This window comes from Rattus norvegicus, chromosome 18, assembly GCF_021556685.1.
Source record: "Rattus norvegicus strain SHRSP/BbbUtx chromosome 18, alternate assembly SHRSP_T2T, whole genome shotgun sequence".
Classification (NCBI taxonomy): Eukaryota; Metazoa; Chordata; class Mammalia; order Rodentia; family Muridae; genus Rattus; species Rattus norvegicus.
The window spans coordinates 24,173,674-24,197,939 of NC_141551.1; the positions used below are offsets into that span (position 1 = coordinate 24,173,674).

At 52.6% G+C, this 24,266-nt stretch overlaps 1 protein-coding gene across 37 annotated transcripts in view; it reads left to right on the plus strand.

Moving 5' to 3' along the window:
- The window catches only part of Bin1 (bridging integrator 1), a 56,838-nt gene that overhangs the window by 27,192 nt on the left and 5,380 nt on the right, over nucleotides 1-24,266 (plus strand). For 4 of the 37 annotated variants that reach the window (XM_087592035.1, XM_087592038.1, XM_087592039.1 and 1 more), the window contains exons 2-12: nucleotides 133-213; nucleotides 6,229-6,283; nucleotides 6,419-6,513; nucleotides 6,920-7,015; nucleotides 7,983-8,090; nucleotides 8,702-8,794; nucleotides 13,535-13,620; nucleotides 13,765-13,840; nucleotides 15,408-15,490; nucleotides 18,430-18,577; nucleotides 19,775-19,903. In XM_087592035.1, the coding sequence (XP_087448161.1) occupies nucleotides 133-213; nucleotides 6,229-6,283; nucleotides 6,419-6,513; nucleotides 6,920-7,015; nucleotides 7,983-8,090; nucleotides 8,702-8,794; nucleotides 13,535-13,620; nucleotides 13,765-13,840; nucleotides 15,408-15,490; nucleotides 18,430-18,577; nucleotides 19,775-19,903 (1,050 nt within the window). 37 annotated transcript variants of the gene reach the window in all.

Sequence of the window (24,266 nt, forward strand, 5' to 3'; positions counted from 1 at the left end):
GAGCATAGATTCTGACCACAGCACAAGGGGCAGTCTTCATGATCCTTGTGTCCCAGCCCTTCCTGACTGAGCACCCTTGTTCCTGCCACCAGACTTCTCAAGCTGATGATCCTTCCTTCTCTGTGCCGGCAGGTCCTGCAGAAACTGGGGAAGGCGGATGAAACGAAGGATGAGCAGTTCGAACAGTGCGTCCAGAATTTCAATAAGCAGCTGGTGAGTGTTTGTGTGGAACAGCACTTGCCAGGTAGGCGATGGAGAGAACCATAGTTGTGGGGTAGGAAAGTTCAGAGGGGAGAATGGTGTGGGTCGGCGAGGTTGTGGAGGACCCTTTCGTAGATCACACAGTGAGTCTCCGAGCCGAAGGGTCAGTTAACCAAGGCTTTTTTTGGAAGTAGATTCAGATTGCACTCGTCTGGATCTAAAGCCTGGAAACACTCCCGGGGCATCCTTATCAGGATACATCTCAGGCTTAATTATGTGGGCAGCGTGGAGGCACAGTTAGATACAAGGAAGGACTTTTCTGAAGGGAAAATCCTGAGCATCCCAAATGGAGATGACTTCACCATCCCCTGGCTGAGAGTTGGGGAAAGGCAAGGCAGCAGGAGGGAGGCTGAGCTAGCTGGGCCATAGCCTATGGCTTCTTCAGGATAGACCCATGAGAATCCGAGGTCACAAAGAATGGGGCAGGGCATGGGAGATGAGGTTAGGGCTCTACTAAAAATAGGGTGGGGTAAGGGCCAGGCTGTAAGACTCCAGCTTCATGGTACTCCTAGTTTATAAGGGGCCTTGGATAGCATTGAAGGTACCCATTGAAGCCTCTGTGGCGGGTCTGGGACTCAGGGGAAGGGTCTCATTGACTTGGAGCTGGGATCTGGGCATGACAGCATGCTGGGAGAAAGCTGGAGCATGCTGGGAAGGCCATAGAGCATGCTGGGAGAGGATGGTGAGCATCAGGGAGAGAATGGGAAAGCATGTCAGGAGAGCGCTTGAGGACAAGTCACCCTGGCCTGCCACAGCTATCTAATACAAGAGGTTCCCCAGGGCATGAGTGGGAGCCACCATGGCTACTTGTCCCTCCGGCCAGTAATGGGAGATGAGTATGTCCCCTGACAGGGGGCATCTTCTACCTTAGTTTCTTCATCTGCGAAATGTAAGCTCGAACAAGAAATTAGGAAGCCTCAGCCTCTGAGTCTGTCTCTGGTGAGGCAGGGCATGTCCTCTCCTTAGCTGTTTCCTTCAGGCTGTGGGCAGCTCTGAGGCCCCTTTGGAGACTGCCATTACCTTTGTACTCTGTGGGCCATGCGTAGCCTTGTCTGCCCTGCAGGCTTGCTCTACCACACAGTTTACGTAGTGCTTGGGATGGAACCCAGGGCTCTGTGCTCTCTACCAACTGAACTAAACCCTTTGCTCCTGGTGTTTTCTTCATTGTCAGGTGAAACACTGGGGTGAAGAGCAGTAAAAGCCATGGGGTGAGTTTAGGGGGCTCAGAGATTGAGATTTGGGCTCTAGGCCGTTTCACTTCCTCTAAATTCACCCAACCCTGAGGTAGGTGTTGCGAGCTTGGAGTGGGGCTGCTCATGTCTCTTTAAGGCAGACTGGGCTGGTAGGGGGAGGACAGGAAAGCACAGAGGCAGGAGCTGAGGTCCCTGTGGCCTGGGCCAGCAGAGTGGCACTTCCTGTTCTAACCATAGTGTTTATAGGCGTGGCCTGGAGGGCACCTGCTGGGATTTCTAAGTTCTTGTGTTCCTGAACGAGGAACTGAACCACCAGCACATGGATAGAAGCAGAGACCTTTTCTGAGTGAGGGGTGGTTTTGAGACTGTAGTTTTGAGGTGTCTTTGGCATTACAGTGCCCTTCACTTGGAGGTTATACAGGTTTGGACCAGCCTGGTGTGTGTGAGCGATGGCTTGGCAAAGGGTTGGGGGTGTGGTATGGTGTGGACAGGGTATGGGGACTGTTCTCTATTCTTAAGGGAGAGAATCCAGGAGCTGTAGTGAGCTTGGTCCTTTGCCAGCCGACAGAAATAGGATCAGAGAGGGGTATAGGAAGCCCCATTTCCTCCTGCAGCTCTGGCTGGGGCCTTTAGCATGGTGAACACAATTCTGTTAGTATAAGGCTGATGATGTGGAACTAGATCTCCTACTCCTTCTGTGTCCTCTGGAGGAGGCAGAGGTCGCCTGCTGTTACTTACTCAGGTAACCCAGGTGGATGGCTCTTTACTGACCCAGTTGGTGCCAGTCACAGGTAGTCACGGTCACCCTTGACTTCTGCCTTGTCCTGAGTGACTGCTGTGAGCAGAGCTGGTAGGCTGTGAGGCACTTGGCACTTAAGACTCAGGTTTGCCTTTCAGATATGCTTTTTTGTTCACACAAAGATTCCTTACAACACCACACTATACAAAGGTTATGGTAGTCTCATTTAAACAGACATCTCACCGAGTTGTGAACTGTTGGGCAGAAAATGCAGGCTATGGCTGGAATTCATCTCCAGCGAGGACTTTTTGGAAATAGGCTTGACCCATGCTGTTGGGTCCTTCAGCTGTGGCAGACTGGGAGGGTGGTGCTGTTGCAAGTTTCATATTGTCTTGGAGAGCAATGGCCAGGGCTGACGGGTGCAGCCAAGGTGTTGGAAACTCGATGGTTACTGGAGCCAGAGTCACACTGTGGCCAGTCTTGAAGTCCCCTTGCTAGTGGGGATCAGTGTAGAGGCTTGAGTTGCCATCTCAGGAGCACAGCAGTACAATCCTGGGGCCGCCTCCAAAGTTCTAATTTTTCTGTATTGTTCCAGGGGGTGTGAGATCTGGGCCATCCAGGCTCACAGCTTAGGGCTGATTCGTTAACATGTAGGAACTGCCTTAGGCTTGGCTCATATCAGAGTTGGCCTGTGGTTATCTCATATCTTGTAGGCATTACTTTATTCAAAGTCACACAAAATAGTTTCATGTGTGTCCTAACTTGGATCCTAGGGATCCATGTTGCTTTCAGTGTCCAGTACTACATACTCCATTCAGCTCTCTAGAAACTATCATGGGCTTCCAGGCTGGCTGGCCTCTTATTTGTAGGGTTGCTCTAGACTGCTGGGTCCTAAGGCTCACTGAGGTGCGGAAGCCCTACTCTTGGCTGTTTAGAGTAAAATGCTGTCCCTGGCACTGAATGCCTAGCAGCAAGAGCTGGAGCTGAAGCCAGCTGTCCCCTAAAACCACTAAGAGATGGGAGTCTGAGTCTGCAGGCTTAGGGTGGGACTGAACAGAGGAAGGCCTAGCATGGGTGTGTGGAGGCTGGCTGGGCTCGGCCTCCTCTGGTCTAAGGTGTTAGACCCTTACTAATATTCATGGGCCCAGCTGAGCAATGGCCTAGAACACTCTTCCCTAGCAGGGCTCTAATGGCCCTGTGACTGGAACTCAGGAACTTCTAGAGAGTTATTGCTCAGCCATTCTGTTAGGTGCCAAGGAAGACAGTTCTGGGCAGTCCCTTGCTCAACTGAGTGGTGTTTATCTGCTCAAAGCCCAGAGTCTGGGAAGCTCAAGGAGCCTTGGTACAGGGCAGGCACATGCGTTGGAAGACATAGGAAGGGGGTTGAAGTTACGGCTAGGGTGAGGGATGCTTAACAGGAAGAGAAGCTGGGTCTGGAAGGTTCTATGGCACTGGGCAACAGAATAGCATTACCCCAGGAGCACACTTTAATTTTCATCTCTAACAGGGAAGGATTTTTTAAAAACAAAAAAGATTTATTTACTTAATATATATGAGTACACTGTAGTTGTCTTCAGACACACCAGAAGAGGGCATCAGATCTCACTACAGATGGTCGTGAGCCACCATGTGTTTGCTGGGAATTGAACTCAGGACCTCTGGAAGAGCAGCCAGCGCTCTTAACCACTGAGCCATCTCTCCAGCCCAACAGTGAAGGGTTTAAGGTGTCCAAGTGTGGATGCTTTGGAGTACTGGATTCTGCCCGTCCAGTGCTGCAAGCCTCTGCATCCGGTCTTGGAACACTTCTAAGTCGGGCTTTTGTTTCCTTATTTAATCTGTTCCCAGTGAGCCTTGAACTTGGGTGTTCAGACTTACATCTGACCAGGGCTACACACTAGGCAGTCAGCCTCCCTTATCTGCATGATGCTGGTCTGAGGATTTAACTGACTGCAGAGTGAAGATATTTATAGAAACAGCAACAAGAACAACCAAGATTATACCAACAAAAGCAATGCAGTAAGCTGCTCATGTCACTGCATTATGAACGATGCAGGGATAGATGGTGTACAGTGCACAGGAGGATGCATGCGGGGTCCATGTGTATTCTCTGTCATTTCATGCAAAGGGCTTGAGCATCGTGGGTGTGGGTGTGGGTGTGGGTGTGGGTGTCCGACAGGGTTCCAGGACGGGCCTCCAATTTTCCTCAAAGTACAGCTGTCCTCTAGGGGGGGAACTGAGAGAGTTTTAGAGAGAGATTTTGTCCCTTTCACTCTCTCTGGTTTATTTTGTGTGCTTTTCTTAAACCACCGCTGCTGGGGTCCTGGGCTGTGAAGCCGAGTACACACGAAAAACAACAAAAGGATTCCACCCAAGTCTAGCGTAGTGAGTTTGTTGGAGCGCGCACGGGTGACTCAAAGGCAGCTGTGTACTGAGAAGCCCACCCAGGGTGGGTTATGACTCACCAAAGCTGCACCCCCTAGAGTGTCCTGACTTGCAGGCAGTGTGGCCAGCTGGAGAGTCCCCTCCCCCACACCCCCTGCCATTGTTACTGTTTATGTAACCTTGCGGAGGGAGCTTATGGATCTGTACATTCAGGCTCTTCTTGGGAGCCATCTTTACCGGTTACTGGCTAGCCTGAGCCCTCCCTCCACTCGGAGGTGCTCCCTGAATCTCCCAGGCTTTGTACGATGCTCAGCGCATTGCTGACCTCAGAGCACCCGTGTCAAGCGGTGACAGTGACGGTGAGAAGATGGCATACGGGGCCGTGGGCACCAGGGGAGAAGTGCCGGGCCTAGCGGAGGAAGAGGGCTAGGCAATGGAGGGTGGAGCACGCTGGGTTGAGCCAGGGAGGTGGCCAGTCCCTGAATGCCCTTCCTGGAGGTGGACCAATATGGGCAGAGATCATCTTCTGGCAAGAGTGCTGCACCCTCTAGGTGTCCTGTGCCCATGTCATGGGCCTGTCTCTATCCCCTCCTCCAGAGTGGGAGGGGCCAAGACGGTTCCTTCCTGAGACACAACCAGTCTCAGCTGCGTACCCCTCTCCAGTATGAAACCCACGCCTGGAGGCCTGGGGCCTGCTGGGTCGTCTGAGCTGTTCCGGAATACTTGTAGTATGCCAGGCAGGGTCATTGTTTGTTTTGTATTCTCAGGGCTCAGGAAAGTAAATTGACTTGCTTACTGCACGAACCTCAAACTTGTTTGTTCTTTCCCTTCCGCTTAGCACTTTGGGTAGTTTGAGGACTCTCTCCTGTTGTAACCCTCCTGGTACCCTGGCCTCAGCATTCCTGGTCCGTTTCTCTCACAGGGACTTGAGGTCTAGCCTGTGGTTCCATCCTTTCTGCTGGTTCTGCTGCCCCTGGGAATCTGCTACTCTGCTGGCTCAGGAGACTTCTAGTCAGCTAGCTCCTTCTCTCAGCCTTCCCTGGGCTGCAGGGCCTTGGGGTTTGTGGCAATACCTCTGTACTTCTGTACTCTGCTAACTCTGGGCCTTTCTTCTTGGAGTCTGCCACCCTCTGTCCATCAGCACCGTAGTCCCTGTGAAGACTCACAGGAGCTCTCTGTCCTTACTTTGGCACTGTGGGAGTCTGTTCCTGGGCGCCACGTAAAGTTGAAGAACAACGTGCCTGGTTGTCCTTGAACCCACCTGACATGTTTCTGTGCCCATTTGTCACAAGTTCACTGTCATCCAAGATCCGTACTGCTGCATTTGGGTACTCTGTGTGTATAGTATTCAGCAACACCCCGGAGTGATGTCATGGGGCTGGGGTCTCGTCTTCTAGCCATTCTTACACTACTGAGTGGTGGCTGACAGGTGGGGCTGTGGGGCTCCCAATGAATGGAGTAACAGTGACAGTAACAATAGCCAGAGGACTAGAGCTGCTGTTCTTTGAGGTTCCAGCTTGTAGGGGGAATACAGGTTGATGGCTGTTGGCAAGAGCTAAGACCGGTTTGCCATGCGATTGATCCGTAGTAGGAAGGGGAGGGTTGGTGACCGATGTCCCCAGGACCTGAACTTGTTCTTGGCTTTTCTGGCAGACAGAGGGCACCCGGCTGCAGAAGGATCTTCGGACCTACCTGGCTTCTGTTAAAGGTACGCCTGTCTGTAAGGATTTGGGGCTGTCGAGCTGAGGCGGGTGAGCTGTGGGTCAGCTAGACCACATCTGCGGTGGTAATGGCTGGATGGGCATGGCATGTGAAGCCCATGTACCTCCTCCCTACCCCACAGCCATGCACGAAGCCTCCAAGAAGCTGAGTGAGTGTCTCCAGGAGGTGTATGAGCCTGAGTGGCCTGGCAGGGATGAAGCGAACAAGATAGCAGAGGTAAGTGGCTTTCATCCCTCCTCCAGGGCCCTTTTGGTGTCAGCTCCTGTCCCCGCAGTGTCTCTCGCCTTCCGATGCGAGGTACCCCAGGTCTCTGGCACTCACATGCTACGTAGCCTTGGCCAAGTTGCCTTCCTCTTCTGCAGGCTGTGCTTCTGGTACTCGTCACACTGGCCTTTGAGAAAGTGGATATGGTTGCTTCTGTGTGTTAGTGTCAGTCACACAGCCTCCCTTGCCCACCCTGTCAGTCTGTACTGTATTCGGACCTTGCTGTCATCCCAGGGACACTGCGGCCTCAGGAAACCAAGACACTGAGAGTCCATAGAGCTTCGAGGCGGTGGGCTCTGGGATGAGAGAGGTGGACTGTGCAGCTTAGCTCTACAAAGCACTCTCATTCCTGTTTCAGAACAATGACCTGCTATGGATGGACTATCACCAGAAGCTGGTGGACCAGGCTCTGCTGACCATGGATACCTACCTGGGCCAGTTCCCTGATATCAAGGTAAGAGAGGTCTGGGCCCATTGTCTTGCTTGGGCTTGGAGCTTGTGGAAGGAGCTGGAGTCTGGGAGAACCCTATGATGTAGGACTGGCTCAGGTTGGAGGTGACTGCCCTGTGGTCAGGTATCTGCTCAGCCAGGCGGTTTGTCTGTCTGTGACCAGCCACTATCTGGCTGTATCTCCTACAGGAGATATAGGGCACTGATGACACGCCGAAGAAAAATTTTACCCAAGTCTAGTTGAAGTTTCTTGGGGTGATACCTACCCTAGCACGAGTGACAGCTTCCAAAGCTGCATCCCTGTCGCTCCTGCACAGCTTTCGGGCAGTGTGGCATGGGCGAGCTTCTCCCTTCCAGTAATCATTACTACTGATCTAACCTCAGGTAGGGCCTTAGGTGTGAGCATGTGTGTAAGACCAAGCACACGTAAACCAAAGGTCCCTCCCTGCATTTGTACTGTGTGTGGTAGGGTGTGTGTTGCCCGTTGGCTGTGTGGGTGTGTTTATATTTTCCAATGTTTAGAAACCTGGCTGCTTTGGCTGGAACTGAATCTGTGCTTGGAGCCTTGTATGCTAACGTCTCTGCTCTGGGTGCTGTGCCCAAGGATGGTCAGGAGTCTAAGGAACCTGGGATGTTTAGCAGGGCTATCTCCGTATAGGCAGTGCAGATATATAAAGTCACTGATAAGAGTGGCTCTTCCTGGCTGAGGAAGAGGTTTGGCTCATATGGTCCTGGCTAGAGGGTTCTGACAGGCGAACCCCATTGTCAGGAAAGTGGGTGATACAGAGAAGACAGAGTGCCCTGCAGGGTGAGCTTCCTGCCTCCAGAAGGCTCTGTTGCCAGATTGGAATCTGGACCTAGATATGCCACTTTAGGCCTGCTGTGTTTCTCTTGCCTGCTTTCTCTGGGCCCATCCCGGGGATCTTGGCATCAGGCCCCACTGATCCCTCGTCTTTCTGCTCGCTCCCTAGTCACGCATTGCCAAGCGGGGGCGGAAGCTGGTGGACTACGACAGCGCCCGGCACCACTATGAGTCTCTTCAAACCGCCAAAAAGAAGGATGAAGCCAAAATTGCCAAGGTAAGGAAGGGCTGGGACAGGGTCAGGGAATCCAAGAGAGGTTAGTCCAAGTTTCCCAGCCGTGGGTGGGGATGATGCTGAGCCCAGTGCCAGACAGTCGAAGACCCTGGGTACCTAGGCAGGCGGGTGGGGGCTGTTGCTGGTCTCTTTCTGCCCTTTGCCTGCTCTGAGGCTGTTTTCCAGAACGAGAATAGACCCAGCTTGGGTTTCCCTGGTGTGGCACTATCTTGCTCAATGCACTGAGTGGAATTCTGTCATGGGATCCGATGTGACTTTGTCTTGCTGGAACAAGCCCGTGGGCTGGTCACATAGCCCTGTGTGCTAAACCCCTCTACCCTGACTACTTTTCTCATAGTTGCGCAGCTCAACGGCCCCTCTCCATACCCACTTGGGTGGAAGTCCCCTCATTTTCTCAGCCTTGGGGGTTGGGTTGGGGAGAAGCTAGACCTGCCCTAGGCCGGCCTCCAGATGGGGGCTGGCTTGTCTGTCTGTGCATGGGATTGTGGGCTTGGTGTTTAATTATCTATGTCTCTGTTTTTTTTCTCCTACCTCCCTCCTGCCTCTCCATTCTCCTTTGCCTTGACCTCTCCTTCCCTCCCTCCTTCCCCCAGCCTGTCTCGCTGCTTGAGAAAGCCGCCCCCCAGTGGTGCCAAGGCAAACTACAGGCTCATCTTGTAGCTCAAACTAACCTGCTCCGAAATCAGGTGATAACTGGCTTCTAACCTTGCACGTGCTAGCGCCTTCTGGTCTGTTGTCCTCTCCTGGGTGTCTCTCTGCCCAGTCTCCGAAAGCTCCACAGGGAGGGCCTATCTTCTTTCTGGGGTTTGGAGGCAGGCAGGGCCAGAGCCTGAGCTGGAGGCGTGTGGCATGGGGTGAGGTTTGGTGGGGCTTTTAGATTCCTTTGAGACTCCTATTTTAGAGGAGACACATGACCAAGCATCTAGAAGTTGTGGCTGACCTGGGCACCTACCCAGATCTGTGCTCCTTGTAGATGACTGGCAGCCTGTTCCAGGAACACCTTGGAGCATCCCACTATCTCTGGGGCTCCTGCCCTGTTCCTCTAGCTGTTCAGAAGCTCCAAAATTATTTTGAAGAAGCATATCTGCTCCCAATGGCACACCTACTCCCAGGGTCCCAGAGCAGACTGTAGCTGAGTGGGCCTTTTAACTCAAGCCCTGGGGTAGTTTACCTGGTCCTTGGTCTGGGCTCCATGAAGGTGGTCCTTGCTAGACAGGACTCGGAACCTGGGTCCTCCACCAGAGGAGACTCCGGGAAGCCTCTGTATTCTGGCTGGGATGCTAAGACCTATCAGGGAGACCTGGGTCCAGAGAGGTCATCCTTCGGAGGTGACATGAAGGACAAAGGTTGTAAAAGACTTTCTACCAAACACTGGGCCACACCACCACCCTGCCAGGGGATCCTACAGTCTTCTTGGTGTCCTGAACCTGGAACTGGTCAAAGTTTGGCTGGGGTCTGCTAGAGATGAGGCAGGTAGATCAAGGTCATTTGAACCATATTTTTTTTTGTTTTTCTTCCAACCTTGCTTGAGACTCAGGAAACCCTTTGTAGTGGGGATGAGGCTGGTAGCCAAGACTTGACCCAGGAAGAGGTCAGATTTCTCCTGGACAGTGCCCCATTTTTCCGGGGCCACCTCCCGATAGATTTCATCATCTCCAACCGCACGTATCAAATGTGCAGGATGGGGAAGGAGGAACTGACAAGGCTAGCTGCCTAATTTCTTGTTGTGAACCCACTGCCTAATTTCTTGAGGGCCAAGACTTGGGGCTACTTTGGGGGCACTGAGGGCGATTGATTATTCAGAGCCTGTGGGTGTGGACTTACAGGTCTGGAAAATGCCCACTCAGCCTTGGGTGGGTAGAGCAGGAGAAATATGAGGACACATGTGTGGCTGAGAGGGAACAGAGCTGGAGCCTGGGTTGCGTTTGGTGTTCCTTCCCCCACAGAGTGTAGTACTTTGAATGAGTTGGAGAGGCCCCTGGGACACATTAGTCTCTGGGACGGGGCCTGCATGGTGGATGCTTTAGGGCTTCTGAGATAGGTGTGGGTTGGGGGTCCAGCTGGGAAGGATCCTTGCTTCACTGTGGGGGAGTAGCAGGGGAGGCTGAACCACAGGGTCACCTTTTCAGATGCTAGGCTGTTTCACCTTTTCCATAGGACATCGCCCCCTTGTGTTCCTCCCCTCCTAGTGCCTAGCTGGAAAACCGGATAACTTAATACCGCCTTTGTTCCCAGTAGGCAACAGTAGTAAGCTGTGAACTTCAACTTGGGACCCTAATCCACCCTGAGGGAAGGCTTGACTTTAAGGGACAGTGTATCCTCTGCTGGCTATGCATGTAGAACTAACTGGCTTTCCTCCAGCCCTGGCTGGTCCTGGGAGCTCTTCAGACTTGCTCCAGCCTCTTGGGCTTGCCTGCGAGGCAGGTCCAGATTCTCTAGTCAGCTCTTTGTCTCAGAACGGAGAGGGGGATGGGGGCTGGGAGGCCTCCTGTTTTACCCACGGCTCTCCCCTGCTCTGTCACTTCTGAGTGCTTCCTAAGGTGCGGTATTTGTGGTATGGTGTGCATAGTTGCTGTCTAAGTGTTTCCTAAAAGGCCAGGGTATGAGGCACATATCAAAGGACTCAGGCCCTGACTTCGAGGAATTTAAAGTGGACCCACCCTTGTTCTATGTTGTTGGGGCCCTGGACCTATCCGTACTGAGAGGCTCCCGGCTTTGGTCTCACCAAAGGGAACCATTTGTCTTTATGCCACCCTCCTAGTTCATCTTTAAGTGTGTGTGAGTGTGTGTTGGTCAGAGGACAGCCTCAGACTTCGGGAGTTGTTCCTCAGGCACTGTCTTAGGGTTTCTGTTGCTTCGATGACACAGCAGGTCAGTGAGGAAAGGCTTTATTTGACTTACACTTCCACATTGCTGTTCATCATTGGAGAAAGTCAGGACAGGAGCTCAGACAGGGCAGGAACCTGGAGGCAGGAGCTGACACAGATGCCGGTGGAGGTGTGCTGTTGACTGGCTTGCTCCTCATAGCTTGCTCAGCCTGCTTTTGTATAGAATCCAGGACGACCAGCCCAGGGATGAAACCCCTCGCCATGGGCTGGGCTCTTCCCCATCAATCACTAATTAAGGAAATGCCCAATGGGCTTGCTTACAGCTCAGTCTCATAAAATGATTTTCCCAACCGAGGTTCCCTCCTTTCAGATAACCCTAGTTAGCATGTTAGTTTGACATAAAACTATCCAGTGCAGGTACCATCTACTTCAATTATTGTTGTTATTTACTGTGTAGGGGCATGTATATATGGAGTTCAGTTTAGAATGAAATTAAAAAACAGAAAAAGGATCAAACAAAAGCCTTAAAGATGAGGCTGGGAAGACAGCTCTCGAGACTCTGGGTGGGCAGGAAGCACCCCTTAACCTAACTACGCACCATAAGGACTTCTCTTGGAACCCCGAGAACCACTTTAGATTTAAAGTTCAAATGCAAAACTCCGTGGAGCCATTTTGTCTTCTACCTGTACATGGGCCTCAGGGATTGGGTTCAGGTGTTGGCTTCTGTGCCTTTCCTGGCTGAGAGTTTCTGTGCCACATGAGACAGGTTTTCTCACTGGCCCAAGACTCACCAAATAGGCTGGGCTGACTGGCTAGTGGGCCTGTCAGATTCAAGTGTCTCTTTGCTGGGACAACACACACCGCTAGACCCTGCTCTGTGTGTGTGTGTGTGTGTGTGTGTGTGTGTGTGCGTGTCTCTGTGTGTATGTGTGTCTGTGTCTATGTATGTGTGTCTGTGTGTGTATCTGTATGTGTGTGTATGTGTCTGTGCGTGTGTGTCTGTGAGTGTGTGTCTGTGAGTGTGTGTCTGTGTGTGTGTCTGTGTGTATGTGTCTGTCTGTCAGTGTGTGTGTCTGTCTGTCTGTCAGTGTGTGTGTCTGTGTGTGTGTCTGTGTGTCTCTGTCTGTCTGTCATCTTTGGGAGGGTACCCTCAGAGGTTAGAAGAGGTTAGTCAGATCACCTGAAACTGGAATTAGAAGGGATTGTGACCTTCCCGATGTAGGTGCTAGAACTGAATCTGGGTCCTTTGGATGGGTAGGAAGCACACTTCAACCTAACCATTAAAACATCTCTGCCCCTGGCCCCAAATTTAAAGTTACTGTTTTTTGTCTCCCCGCCATCCATTTTGAAATTAGACACTAAAAAGGCTCCTCGGGAGCCCATGTGTTACCTGATCAGGTGCTACAGCGGTTCCTTCGCTTATCCCATCCAGGCTCCAGGTTGGGGCATACCAGGGCTGGGTGCTCAGAGGACTGGTCCTTAAACTGGATGAAGTGTCCAGCTTGGCCTGGGAGGGGAAAAAAGGTACTTTTGTCTGAGAGGTGCTCTGCCCAGCTGTGGTCCCAACACTAGTCTTAGAATGGTGCAGGCCTCACATTCTCCCTGAGCCTGATGCCCCAAGGAGCCTGGGTTGTGAGTCAACCCTGTCTGTGTGACTCACACTCTGCTTGGTGCACGGGTCTAGTGCCTCTTGGTAGAGTAAGAGATGTAGGAAGTCATGGGCACCAGACATGAGCACCATGTTCAGTCCTCCCTGCCTCAGCTTAGAGGTGCTGACCCACTGCCACTGATCCTTGGTTGGGACAGATCATAGGAGAGGGATTCATGGGAAAAACTTTCTCATGAAAGTAATGAGAAACTAGACACTAAAGGGAAGCAGGCTGTGGCCCTCAGAGAGCCAGCAGGAACCTTCTGAAAGGGTCATAGAAAGCAGTAACAGGCTAGCTGAATCTCAGGGCTGATGCTTGGCTCAAGGGAGTTGATGTGGAAACAGGATGGGTTTGCCTGAGTCTGGAGTCTGCCTCTGTGCTCTCTAGGTTGTTTGATTTCAAGCCCCCCTCCCCCGCTTGTATTTCTATGTGTGTTTAGGCTAAGAGTCAAGTATTGTCCCTGAGAAGTTGTCTGAATTACTATTTGGAGGCAGGATCTCTCCTTGGGATCCGAGGCACATTGGTTTAGTTTGGTTGGCCAGTGAGCTCCGGGGATCTTCCTGTGTGCACCTCCCCAGAACTGGGATTTCTAGGGTGTTTCACCACACCTGGCTTCTCACGTGGTTGCTGGGGATCAAACTCAGGTCCTCCTGCTTATCCCGAAAGCACTTTTTCAACGGAACCATCTCCCCAGCCCTTGTCTCCAGCCTCCTGGAGAAACCCTCTTTTTGTAATGGCAGCTCAACCCTCCCATTTCCAGAGTGTCCTCTAGGGCTCCGGTGGGAAGTTCTGGGTGGGGATCCACATCCAGTCTAGCCTCTATCCTGTTCAGGCCCTGGGGCCTACATCCAGGCTGGAGAGGGAACGGCTCTGGGGGTAGGTCTGGCGCTTCTCCCTAGGGCAGAGTTGCACCCAGATTCTAACGTCCCCCACTGCCTCTCCATCCCAGGCAGAAGAGGAGCTCATCAAAGCCCAGAAGGTGTTCGAGGAGATGAATGTGGACCTGCAGGAGGAGCTGCCATCCCTGTGGAACAGGTGAAGTCAGGAGGGATCTAGATACCTGGCGGCCAGCCTGGCCCTGTGTCTACCGACTCACTTCAGGGCTCTGTGTCTCTGAGGATGCAGCATGCGGTCGGTCGCATGTGGTTCTCACCACGTCCCCTCCTCTCCCTCTGGCAGCCGTGTGGGTTTCTATGTCAACACGTTCCAGAGCATCGCGGGTCTGGAGGAAAACTTCCATAAAGAGATGAGTAAGGTAGGCCAGGGTGACCGGACAGTGCAGAGGGTCAGTGAGGCAGGGATGGGGAGCTTGGGTACTCTGGTGGCCATGCCAACTTTTCTACCTGGGGCAGCTGCGGGTGGTCCAGTCCAGCCCCAGCCTGCTATACCAAGGCCTGTACTGGGAATTGTGATCAGCTCCTCCTCAGACTATGATCGTCCCCTCAGGCAACCCCGAGTGCTCGGGCCTAGAAATGGTGATAAGTATTTTCCTCAATCTGAAGGAAAATAATAAATAAGTTACCAGAATTTTCTTAATTAAAAAACAGTGTCCTGTGTTTCTAAAGGTGGGGAAGCAGGATGTCTCTCTTCTCAGATCTGGCATAGGAGGCGTGATAAGCTCACACGTTTGTGCTGTATTAGAATGGAAACTGCTGCATGGCGGCTGGAGACGCCTGGTGTGACAGCTCCCCCACCCCATAGGGTGCCTGCTCCGACTTTGTCCCTTGGACCCAGAGCAATGAAGTAAACGATGATTCCAGGCTTTGGGGATGAAGAGAAAGAACTGGTTTAGGGCCTTTTCCTGTCTACAACCCTCGCGTTTAAGGCCTCTCTTTCCTTCCTGTTTTTCCTCTCCCTTCTTAAAGATCTGAGGCGAGACTGTCGAGATGGGAACGGTGCCACACAAGCCCGGTCAGGGCTTCAGGCTTAGTTCCTGGAACTTAAATAACAGTGGAAGGAGAGCCTCAGCTCTACAGAGCTGTTCCCCCAATGGGAAATATGTAAATTGAAAAAAAATCAAACAGGTAGGAATGGACTTAGGGATGGACACCTTTATGCAAAATTAGTTCAAGGTACCAAAGGCAGAATTTTGTATAAGTAGGAGAAAAATTCATCTCCGTGCTTCCTAGTGGCCTAAGTAAAATGACAAGTGTTTTCTGCAATGAGCCCCCACAGTCTGCATGGAACGGCTTTTCTGTCACGTTGCGCTTTTGAGGAATTTCTGGAGGCCGTAGTTAGGTTTGGCGGCTTCTTGGCACAATGGCCTTAATAACCAGGATTAACATTGAATCCTGCAATCTTCAAAAATGAGGTTTCAGAAATAAAATGTTGATGTGCCGTATGCCTGAAATCCAGCAAGCAGGAAGACAAAGGTAAGATAATTTCAAGGCTGAGGCCAGGGCAGTTTACTGAGAGATTGTCTCAAACTAAAGCAAAAAGAGCTGGGGACGTGGGGACGTGAAATGTATGAACAGACCTCTAGGTTCCACCAATAAAAATACTTGCCTAATATGTAAAGCCTTTGGTTCAGACAAAGGTTTTGCATAGGTTAGACCAGTATTCTACTTTCCCCTCCCCTGAAACAATAGACGCTTGTGTGGCATTCAGGATGGCCCCCAGAGACAGAAGCTGTGAGCATTACAGCTCACATCCCCTGGTTTCTTTGCCATCAGTTGGTTTTCTGGGTTCATTGTGCTGCTATCATCTTCCATCGGTGGAGTGAGGGAGATTGGTCCTGGCAGAGGCAGGGGAAGGAGTGAGAAGCTATTCCTGCAGAAGGTGTACTCGTCCAAGCCCGTTTCTCTTCACTCTTCCTCCTGCAGCTCAATCAGAACCTCAATGATGTCCTGGTCAGCCTAGAGAAGCAACACGGGAGCAACACCTTCACAGTCAAGGCCCAGCCCAGGTGGGTTAAGGCAGGGAGGGCGAGGTCAGTGGGGCCCTGTGACTTAATGGTCAGCCCCACAGAGGCAGCTTCTTCTGGAGACCCCTCCTTGTCCTTCTCGGTCTCTGTGGGTTGGCCTTGGGCCTCTGGAAATCCTCTGGGATCTGCCTCCTGGCATCAGGGAAACAGAGTCTTTAGTCCTGTTCTGTGGAGAAAGGAATGTGGCTGGGTAGCCTGTAGATCCCCGAGTCTTTGTAGGGTAGAGGGCAAGATGGAGACAGGCTCCATTGTTGACACAAGGATGTGGCTCCTGGCATGCAGGACTTCCTGCCTCTTGCTCAAGGTAGGGTCCAAGAATGGTGGCAGTGTCTTGGTACTTTGTCCTTTGCTGCCTTTCCTGGGCAGGTGCCAGGACATCCTGTCACCTGAGGGAGATCATGAGGGGAAGGAATAGAAACAATCTGGAGTCTGAGATTGCACCCTTTTCCTCCCTCCCTCCCTCCCTCCCTCCCTCCCTCCCTCCCTCCCTCCCTCCCTCCCTCCCTCTGTCCGTCCCTCTCCTTTCCTCCCCGCCCCCCTCTGTGTGTGGATAAGAGTTGGAATATGTGGTATCAGTTGTGTATATTTGTGTAAGTTTGAGTGTGTGCACGCTGTGCACACATGTAGAAAGCACTGTAAGCGTCGTTCCATTGCTCTGCAAAGTCTCTGCTTCTTGGGTAACTGGTCTGCAGCCCAGAACTTTGGATTGTTTCAACAAACAGTCTTATTCCTTTCCCTCCTCTGAAAATGAAATGTGGGATGGACAGAGAGCAGCCTGCAGGTGTTCTGGGAGGCATGGGGGAAGGGAAGGGGAAATGAGGCTAGTCTGTCTGTGGTCACTTTAGAAAGACCTTGCCCAGTTGGAAATATTGTCAGGTCTAGGCAGGATCAGTAGGTTCTTGACCTTACTCTGCACTAAAGTTGACCATTTTGCCCCGCCCTGGCCTCCTATAGCCTTCTAAGATCTTTTGGCAACTATAGTTGGCAGGCAGGGACACAGGACAGACAGGGACATGGGGGTGCAGATTGAGGGCAGAGGGAGGTCCTGGGAGGGGAGACTAGAAGACATAAAGGTAAAGGCTGGAGACATCAGGGCAGGCAGCAGGTAGGAGGAAAATCCCGGGGGAGCAACAGAGAGAGGAAGGCTGAGAACAGGTAGAGGACACGCAGGCTGAGGTTAGTGTAGGAAGGTGCAGGACGGGCTGGGTGGAAAAGGTCTGAGACAGGCTGAAGGGCAGGCAGACTAAGGACAGGTAGCGGCCATTTGTTAGCAGCCCCTAAGCAGGAAGGAAGGAAGAAGGTGGCAGAGGAAGGCTAAGTTCCCCTGGCTCATCCTCCAAATGAAGCATCCACACCCCACCATTCCCACAGAAAGAAAACTAAACTGTTCTCACGGCTGCGCAGAAAGAAGAACAGGTACCGCCTTGAGTGCAGTGCCACGGGCCTCCGGGCCCCGCCCTGACTGCGCATGCGCCTTGTGACTGCGCCCTGTTGAAGGGCCCACTAACCTCTAACCTGCCCGTGTGTCCTGTTGCTTGGGGACAAGTGTCAGGAGGGCATGGTGGACTTGGGATACTAGGGAGGTTGAAGTTACCGGGCAGGTTGTTTGATGGTTAATGTAGCCCTGTTTTTCGCACACCCGAAAGTCAGCCCTGGGTTGCTGCTGACCACCCACGGGTGGAATGAGTACTGAGCAGAGACCAGGAGCCACACTGCTAAAGAACATCCCCCATGTATACTGTATTTTACATTGCTATGCATTCTTTAGGGAGGCAAGTGTACCCCCATCAAACAAGACTGCCCCAGACCAGGCATATGGGGTGCCAGTTCTAGTGGTCTTTCTAGAACATTGTAGATCTTCACACGTCAGCACCGTAGCTGGTTGCTTCACTGGCCCTTGAGCATCTGAAATGTGTCCATTGTGATCCTGGAAGCCGAGCTGGTAGTGTTAATTTATTTAAATTAAGTAAGCCTACGATAGCTGTTGACTGCTGCCTTTTGCACGCACCGATGGATCCCCAGCCCCTGCGTATCCAGTGCATCCCTCTCCAAGTAGACTTTGCTGCTCAGGACTTGGCAGCATCTGTCACCTCTGCGGTGAATCGGCCAGTCCATCCATACCAGCTTTGCCTGGGGATGTTCCTCCAGGGTGTGCACTAAGCCTAGGAACCACGGGAAGAAAAGTGTATTGGTCGAGAGGGCTCGTGGGTTGTGGTCAAATCTGCACAGTTAGGGAAGGGACAGGCGGGGAGATGGTGCAGAGCTCGGCCAAGCAGGCTAGGGAGTAGGCTGAGTGACCAGGCTGCTGTCTGACAAAAGAGACTCACTTTACCTCTAGGATGTCTGGCTTGCTTGTGCTATGAGGCCCAGGCGGGGAGGAGACTGGTTCTCGCTGGTGCATCCCTGCTTCCAAGGCAAGCCTCCTGTGAACCACAGGAACATGTCCTGGTCCACACACGTCTACCCTGTCCATGCACACGGTTCCATAACGGGATTCAGAAGGGCTCACATGCACACTTAGGTTTCATATGTGGATTTATAGACATACTCATACTAATATGTATATCCATAGGACACATGCTTCAGCACACTATTTTTTTACATGTGTGTCCATGGGGCTCACACATGTACACACGGGTTTACACATGGGGTCATCGTGCTCTCACATGCATACAACTTTGCACGTGGGCCTCACACACGTACACACGTGTCCTCATGTGGCTCCATGGAGCACACACATGCACACACAGCTCTACATGTGGATCCATGCGGTACACACACACACACACACACACACACACACACACACACACACGTACGTAACTCTCTGTGGGCACCCACCAGGTGTTCATAGACTGTTCCATGCCTTTCCTGGTTCTTTGTCCTGCTGATGTCACTCTCTGTTTGTCCATCTTCTATAGTGACAGCGCCCCTGAAAAAGGGAACAAGAGCCCTTCACCTCCTCCAGATGGTTCCCCTGCTGCTACCCCTGAGATCAGAGTGAACCATGAGCCAGAGCCGGCCAGTGGGGCATCGCCTGGGGCTACCATCCCCAAGTCCCCATCTCAGGTAGGCACAGCTGTTATCTCTACGTCCTGGTTTTCTTCTCTTACTTTTTTTTTTGCTGTTAGCCTCTCTCTCCATCATTTCCTGCCTGGGTCTGAACGGGGTTCCAGCCTAAGGCTCTGCTCCACAGAGGACCAGTTCTGACCTCAGTCTGCACAGGCTACCCTGAACTTGGTGGCCCTGGTCTACTTCACAATGGTATTTGTAAATGTTCCCATCCATAGAAGTGCAGGACTTCCCCTGTCGTGTCTCCCTGATTCTCTGTCCTGTTTCCTTGACTTGGCACCTTTTCTCCCCAGACAGTTGCTCTGGGTATCAGACCCTGAGTATCCCGTCTCTCTCCAGACTCCAGATCTCAAGCCTTTTCTCTGGTAGGGCCTGAGGGAAGAAACCTATCAGGTGGACTCACAGGCATCAAAGGAACAGAAAGAGTATGGTCTCAGTGAGGAAAGGGTGGGGGCAGCCTAGGCAAATGGCCTCAGTCCTCTCCGTCCTGTCCCATTCCTTCAAGCCCTCTGGGTTCCGGCAGAGGTCTCGGGAGCTGCAGCTGGGTAAGGTTGAAAGGAGCGAGCTTCTGTTCCTGGGAAATGAGGTCAGCGATGCCTGCTGAGAGCAGCAGTAAGAGCCCACATCTGAGCAATGTGCTGCCATTGGTGAGGTCGGATCCCAGGCCAGTGCCGGCCTCACTTCCGTTCACTGGCTCTTTTTGACTGCCCCGGGGCAAGTGGATAGAAACCAAGGTTAAGGCCTTCCTTCACCTTGTCTGCTTATGTGTGGTCCTCGTGGGGACCAAGCTCAGGCTGACTTCTCTTGGGGCAGTCTGAGCCTGAACTGGGGCTCCTTTCAGGAAGTCGCAGCCTAGGGAGGCAGAAGGAAGGCCTGTGGGAGGGTAGAGATTAGCAGGGAGTTGACCTTTAACTCCAAGCCCCTTCCTAGTCAGGGAAGACGTCCCCCAGCGGGCTATGGGAGCATATCAGGGGTCAGACCCTCTGTTTGCCTTCTCTGCCTCTATCCACTTCCTCTTCCTCCTTCTCTTTTGCACAGTGGTTCTGGACTGCCTGTCTTGGAGTCTCCCTTGGGGCGACCTGTCATCTTGGTGTCATTTGTTCTCCCGAGTGGCCTGGGTGGGAGCGACTAACTTAACCATGGCTTTGTCTCTGTCTCCCTCGCCTCCCACGCTTCCCCCTCGCTGGCCCACAGCTCCGGAAAGGCCCACCGGTCCCTCCGCCTCCCAAACACACCCCATCCAAGGAGATGAAGCAGGAGCAGATTCTCAGCCTTTTTGATGACGCATTTGTCCCTGAGATCAGCGTGACCACCCCCTCCCAGGTCAGCCGTGTCCACCGCGGCCCAGCCTTCTCTCTCCCTTACTATCACTCTTCCTCTCAGAGCATGCATGGCCTTTCATCTTCCACCCTGAAACTCTGAGCTTCTCTCAAGAGCCAAGAATTTGGCTGGAGAGACGGGCTGGAGCCGCCATCTTTGATCCATCCATCTCCTCTTTCCATCGTCATCATCATCATCATCACCATCATCCCCATCATCATCCCCACCCCACCATCCCCCCCCCCCATCAGAGCATGCACCATGGCTAGATAAGGGACAGGTGATTGTGACAGGTCATCCTCCTCGTTTCCTGGTAGGGTTGACCAATGGCAGTGGTTGTTGCTATAATGGGGGACATGGAGTGGGTGGGCAGCCATGGGATGTTTCCCTGTGCAGGTGACGTTTGCCTGGGAAGGACTCACAGAGACATTGTTTCAGCTAGAGATAGCAGGGCTAGGCCAGAAGAGACGGGCTCGCTACTTGGTACAGGTGTCTGGCAATGCTGGGAATCAGGTGGAGCCCTGTTGAACTCTATAATGACCAAGACGCAGAGACTTAGCCTATCAGGAGGCTGTTTGTATCATGAAATGCCCACCCTCAGATGGAGATGGGGTGGGGGTGTGCCTTTTGGGGTGGAAGAGCATCTCGTTAAAATCGGAGTAGGCCGACAGACACACCGTCAGATCGGCTGAGGGTGATCAATTCCCTGCTTCAAGATGTCCTTAAGTCTCCTAGCCTCCTACCCCATGCAGGGCTTCCCTGTCATGGAGGTGGCTAGTCCAGACCCTCGGGGACTTAGCCAGAGCCCTTGCCAGGTCTCTCTAGACTCTAACTTCCCCAGGGTCATTTGTATAACCCAGATTCCTGGAGAAGAGGGACAGAGCCTGAGGGTGGGAGTGTGGAAGAAACAACTTGGAAGGGTGAATAGTGGCCACTTCAACAGGCAGCTAGGAAGGGTGGGCCTTCAGCTCCCGCGGAAGGACTACCTAGAGGAACCAAAGCCCCTGTGCGGGAAGGTGGTGCAGAGGCAGGTAGGGATAGTCAGTGTGGGAATGGACTGATAGTCCTCAGGCTGGGTTGTTGCTGGGATCCTTCCTTTTTTTCCTGAACATGTCTGTGGCTTGAGGGAGCCTGGGCAGGTGACTAGCATGTCTTTAAGATGAGAAAGATGGGATACCATGGGGGCTAGTGGATGCTGAGGGGAGATGGGATAGCTACTTACGTACACTGTCTTGTTTGATTTCCAAACGCTCCCCATGACATACCCCATTTACCTGGCGAGGGACCTGATCTACAGCCAGTCCCATGGCCATGTGTCAGAGGGAGCCGTACAGAGGCCAGCAGGCTCCATGTGTTCCCTTTTCCATGACATTGCATGGCTTGTTTGCTGATGTTTGCGTCCATCCTCAGGGAGCTGGTGCTAACGGTCTGTTAGGGGTGGAAGAGACGTCTGGCTTGGCATTGCACGAGTGGGAGGTGGGCTCATGTTGTCCATGGTGCCTCGGTGTGATGTGGCGAGCAGTGTGCATCCCTTCAGTCTCTTGGTCTTGTGTGGGAAAGAGTCCACTTGCCTCAGGCAGGCTTGAGAGACGAGCGGCTCCCTGATTGGGGGCCTCTGTGTATAGCACCTCGGGTGTATTGCTGTCTGGCCTTGGGTGACTTCTAAGTGTGGAAGGGGTAAGGTTGGTGTCTCTGAGGCAGAGGTGCCTGAATCACATGGACGGGATGCAATTCAGAGTCCTGAGGCTGTGACATCTCCAGCCCAGCTTTCAGACAAGGTTGGCCTGGGAGGAAAGAAGGAAAGTTTCTAAGGTCAACCCGAGGCCACTTGTTCTGGGAAGTGGGTCCACTTGACCTGTCCCAATTGAAGGGGAACACATGCTCTCTCAGTGTCCTCAGGACTGCAGAGGCTCCTCTGAAGAGCCACAGGCCACCTCACAAACTTTCCAGCCTTCCTCGATGGGAGTCTTTGATGGGCACAGGCCTGGGACGCCCTCTCTCAGAGTTGGCCTCCCATGGAAATCAAGCGGAGGTCAGAAGAGGCACCCTGAGCCATCTTCCTGCTTAGACTCGGATGAAGTCTTCCATAGCTCTGAGGAGAAAGGCCACAGGCAAAGCAAGACTGCGGCTTCTTTAAGTCAGCGTGTCCTCACACACTGGTGTTGTCCAACATCCTCTCAGCCTTGAACACTTATCCTAGTCAGCTACGATCGACTCGTTCGATATCGACTGCAGCCAGGGTCCCTAAAAGGACATGGAGGCAGCTGTGGGTGTTGTCTGTAGCTGTCATGCAGGTACCCCAAGGTCTCCTGACACTGGGGTCCCATTCTGAAGACACCCTTGGGGTGCGTATGCTGCGAAGTCTTTCCTCATCCCTTGAGCTGAATGACAGGTTGAGCTGTCTCAGAGGGTGACTTGGCTGGGTGCCAGGCTCTTGACCTGGGATTCTCTTGGTTGGGAGACCGAGGTGGCCATGTCCAGACCAGGCCAGAGTCTTGAGCTGCTCTTGATACACAGGGGCAAGGTCAGGTGAGCTTGTGGGTGTAAAGGGAATAGAAAAGATGGGAGTGGTCTGATCTTGACTGCAAAAAACAAAAACAAAAATAAAAACCAAAACGAAAGAGAAAACCAAAACAACAACAACAAAAACAAAACCCAAAACAGCCAGTAGTTGGATGTCCTAGTTGCGAGCAGATATCTTCACACAGGTGGGGGCCTGTATTAGTTTGTGTATAGATGCTATTGTGTGTGTCTGTGTGTGTGTGTGTGTGTGTGTGTGTGTGTTTTCCTCTGTGTGCACAAGGCACAGGTCCAATCTGTTACTAACTGCTTCCTTCCTCTGCTATGCTGTCACCAAGTTTGAGGCCCCTGGGCCTTTCTCAGAGCAGGCCAGTCTACTAGACCTGGACTTCGAGCCCCTTCCACCAGTGGCAAGCCCTGTGAAGGCACCCACACCCTCTGGTCAGGTTGGTTGTGCCCACCAATGCCCATCCATCAGCCTCAGGACCAAGCCTTGTGCTTGTGTGAACCACATAGGCTCCAGTCTTTGTGGGGGTGGGAGGTGTGAGGCCTTTTGCCCAGTGACCTAGACCTTATCCCAGTCCTTAGCCCGCTTGACTTCCTTTGGATGTAGAACAGATGTGGGCTAACTGGGTTGCTCTCACTCAGGGCATATCTCACAACCTCTGGTCATTCCAGCATCCTGCCCCTTCATTAGCTACCCTGTGGGCCTCCCTGAGCTGGGGTCTGAAGCCATTAGAGTCAAGCTTGGAGCCTGCAGGATTGGGTTGTGAGTGGGGTCCCTTGGTGAGCTTGCTACCCTGTCTCTAACCTGCTAACTGACTTTGTCCTTTTCCTGTTACTGCTGCCCTTAGTCAATCCCATGGGACCTCTGGGAGGTAAGCCACACACTTGTTCTGCACCAGTCCTGCACCCCTGGGGGCTGTCTCTCTTTGTGCAACACCTCCCTCACTCCTTTATCCAGTCTCTCTATGGCATGCTTGCTTATCTGTGCTCGTGTACACAGGGTGCAGGGAGACTGCATCCCTTTATCAGGACCTTGGTAATGGGGCTCCTTGGTACCTCAAGACTGGGTCTTACATTGGTTGGATTTCTGGTCCTGCTGGTGTTCACCTTGTCAAGTAGCCAGCTGGTCACCTAAAACGGCCATCTGGTCAAGGCGTCCTGACTATAGTGAAGTATTAAGAGAGCTGTTTTTCTGGGGACCCACCCCTGGGATCTCAGAGACTCACACTTGGAGGAATGTGTCCACAATTGGTGATAACAAGATCAGGCTTCCAGAACACAATCTGGCAAGGGCCAACGGCAGCCAGGACTCTGGGGACTCAAGAGTTTCTATGAAAGAGCTTCGTTTCTGTAAAGTGCTAGCTGAGTTTGATACTCAGGTAAAAATGCCAGGCATCGGGCTGGAGAGATACTCAGTGGTTACAAGCACTTACTGTTCTTACAGAGGACTGGGTTCCAGTCCTGGTACCCATATCAGGTGGTGCACTATGGCCTATAAGCTCAGTTCCAGGGGGTCTGATGCCTTCTAGGCTCTGCAGGCCTCTGCACACATGTGGTGCATATACACTTAAACAGGCGTGCATGCGCAAACACACATGAACATGCGCGCACACACACACACACACACACACACACACACACACACACACACACACACGGTCTTTCTGCAATCACCAGAGAAATAAGGCTGGACTGGGCTGCCAGGGCCATTTTGGTAGATGCTGTGCTGTGCGGTGACGTCACACCTGCCTGACTCCTTCGTAGTGGCAGGACTAGAGGAATGGGTGGCAGTTGACCCCACAAAATCCTGATCGCGCTGCTACCCCAAGCCACATCCCTC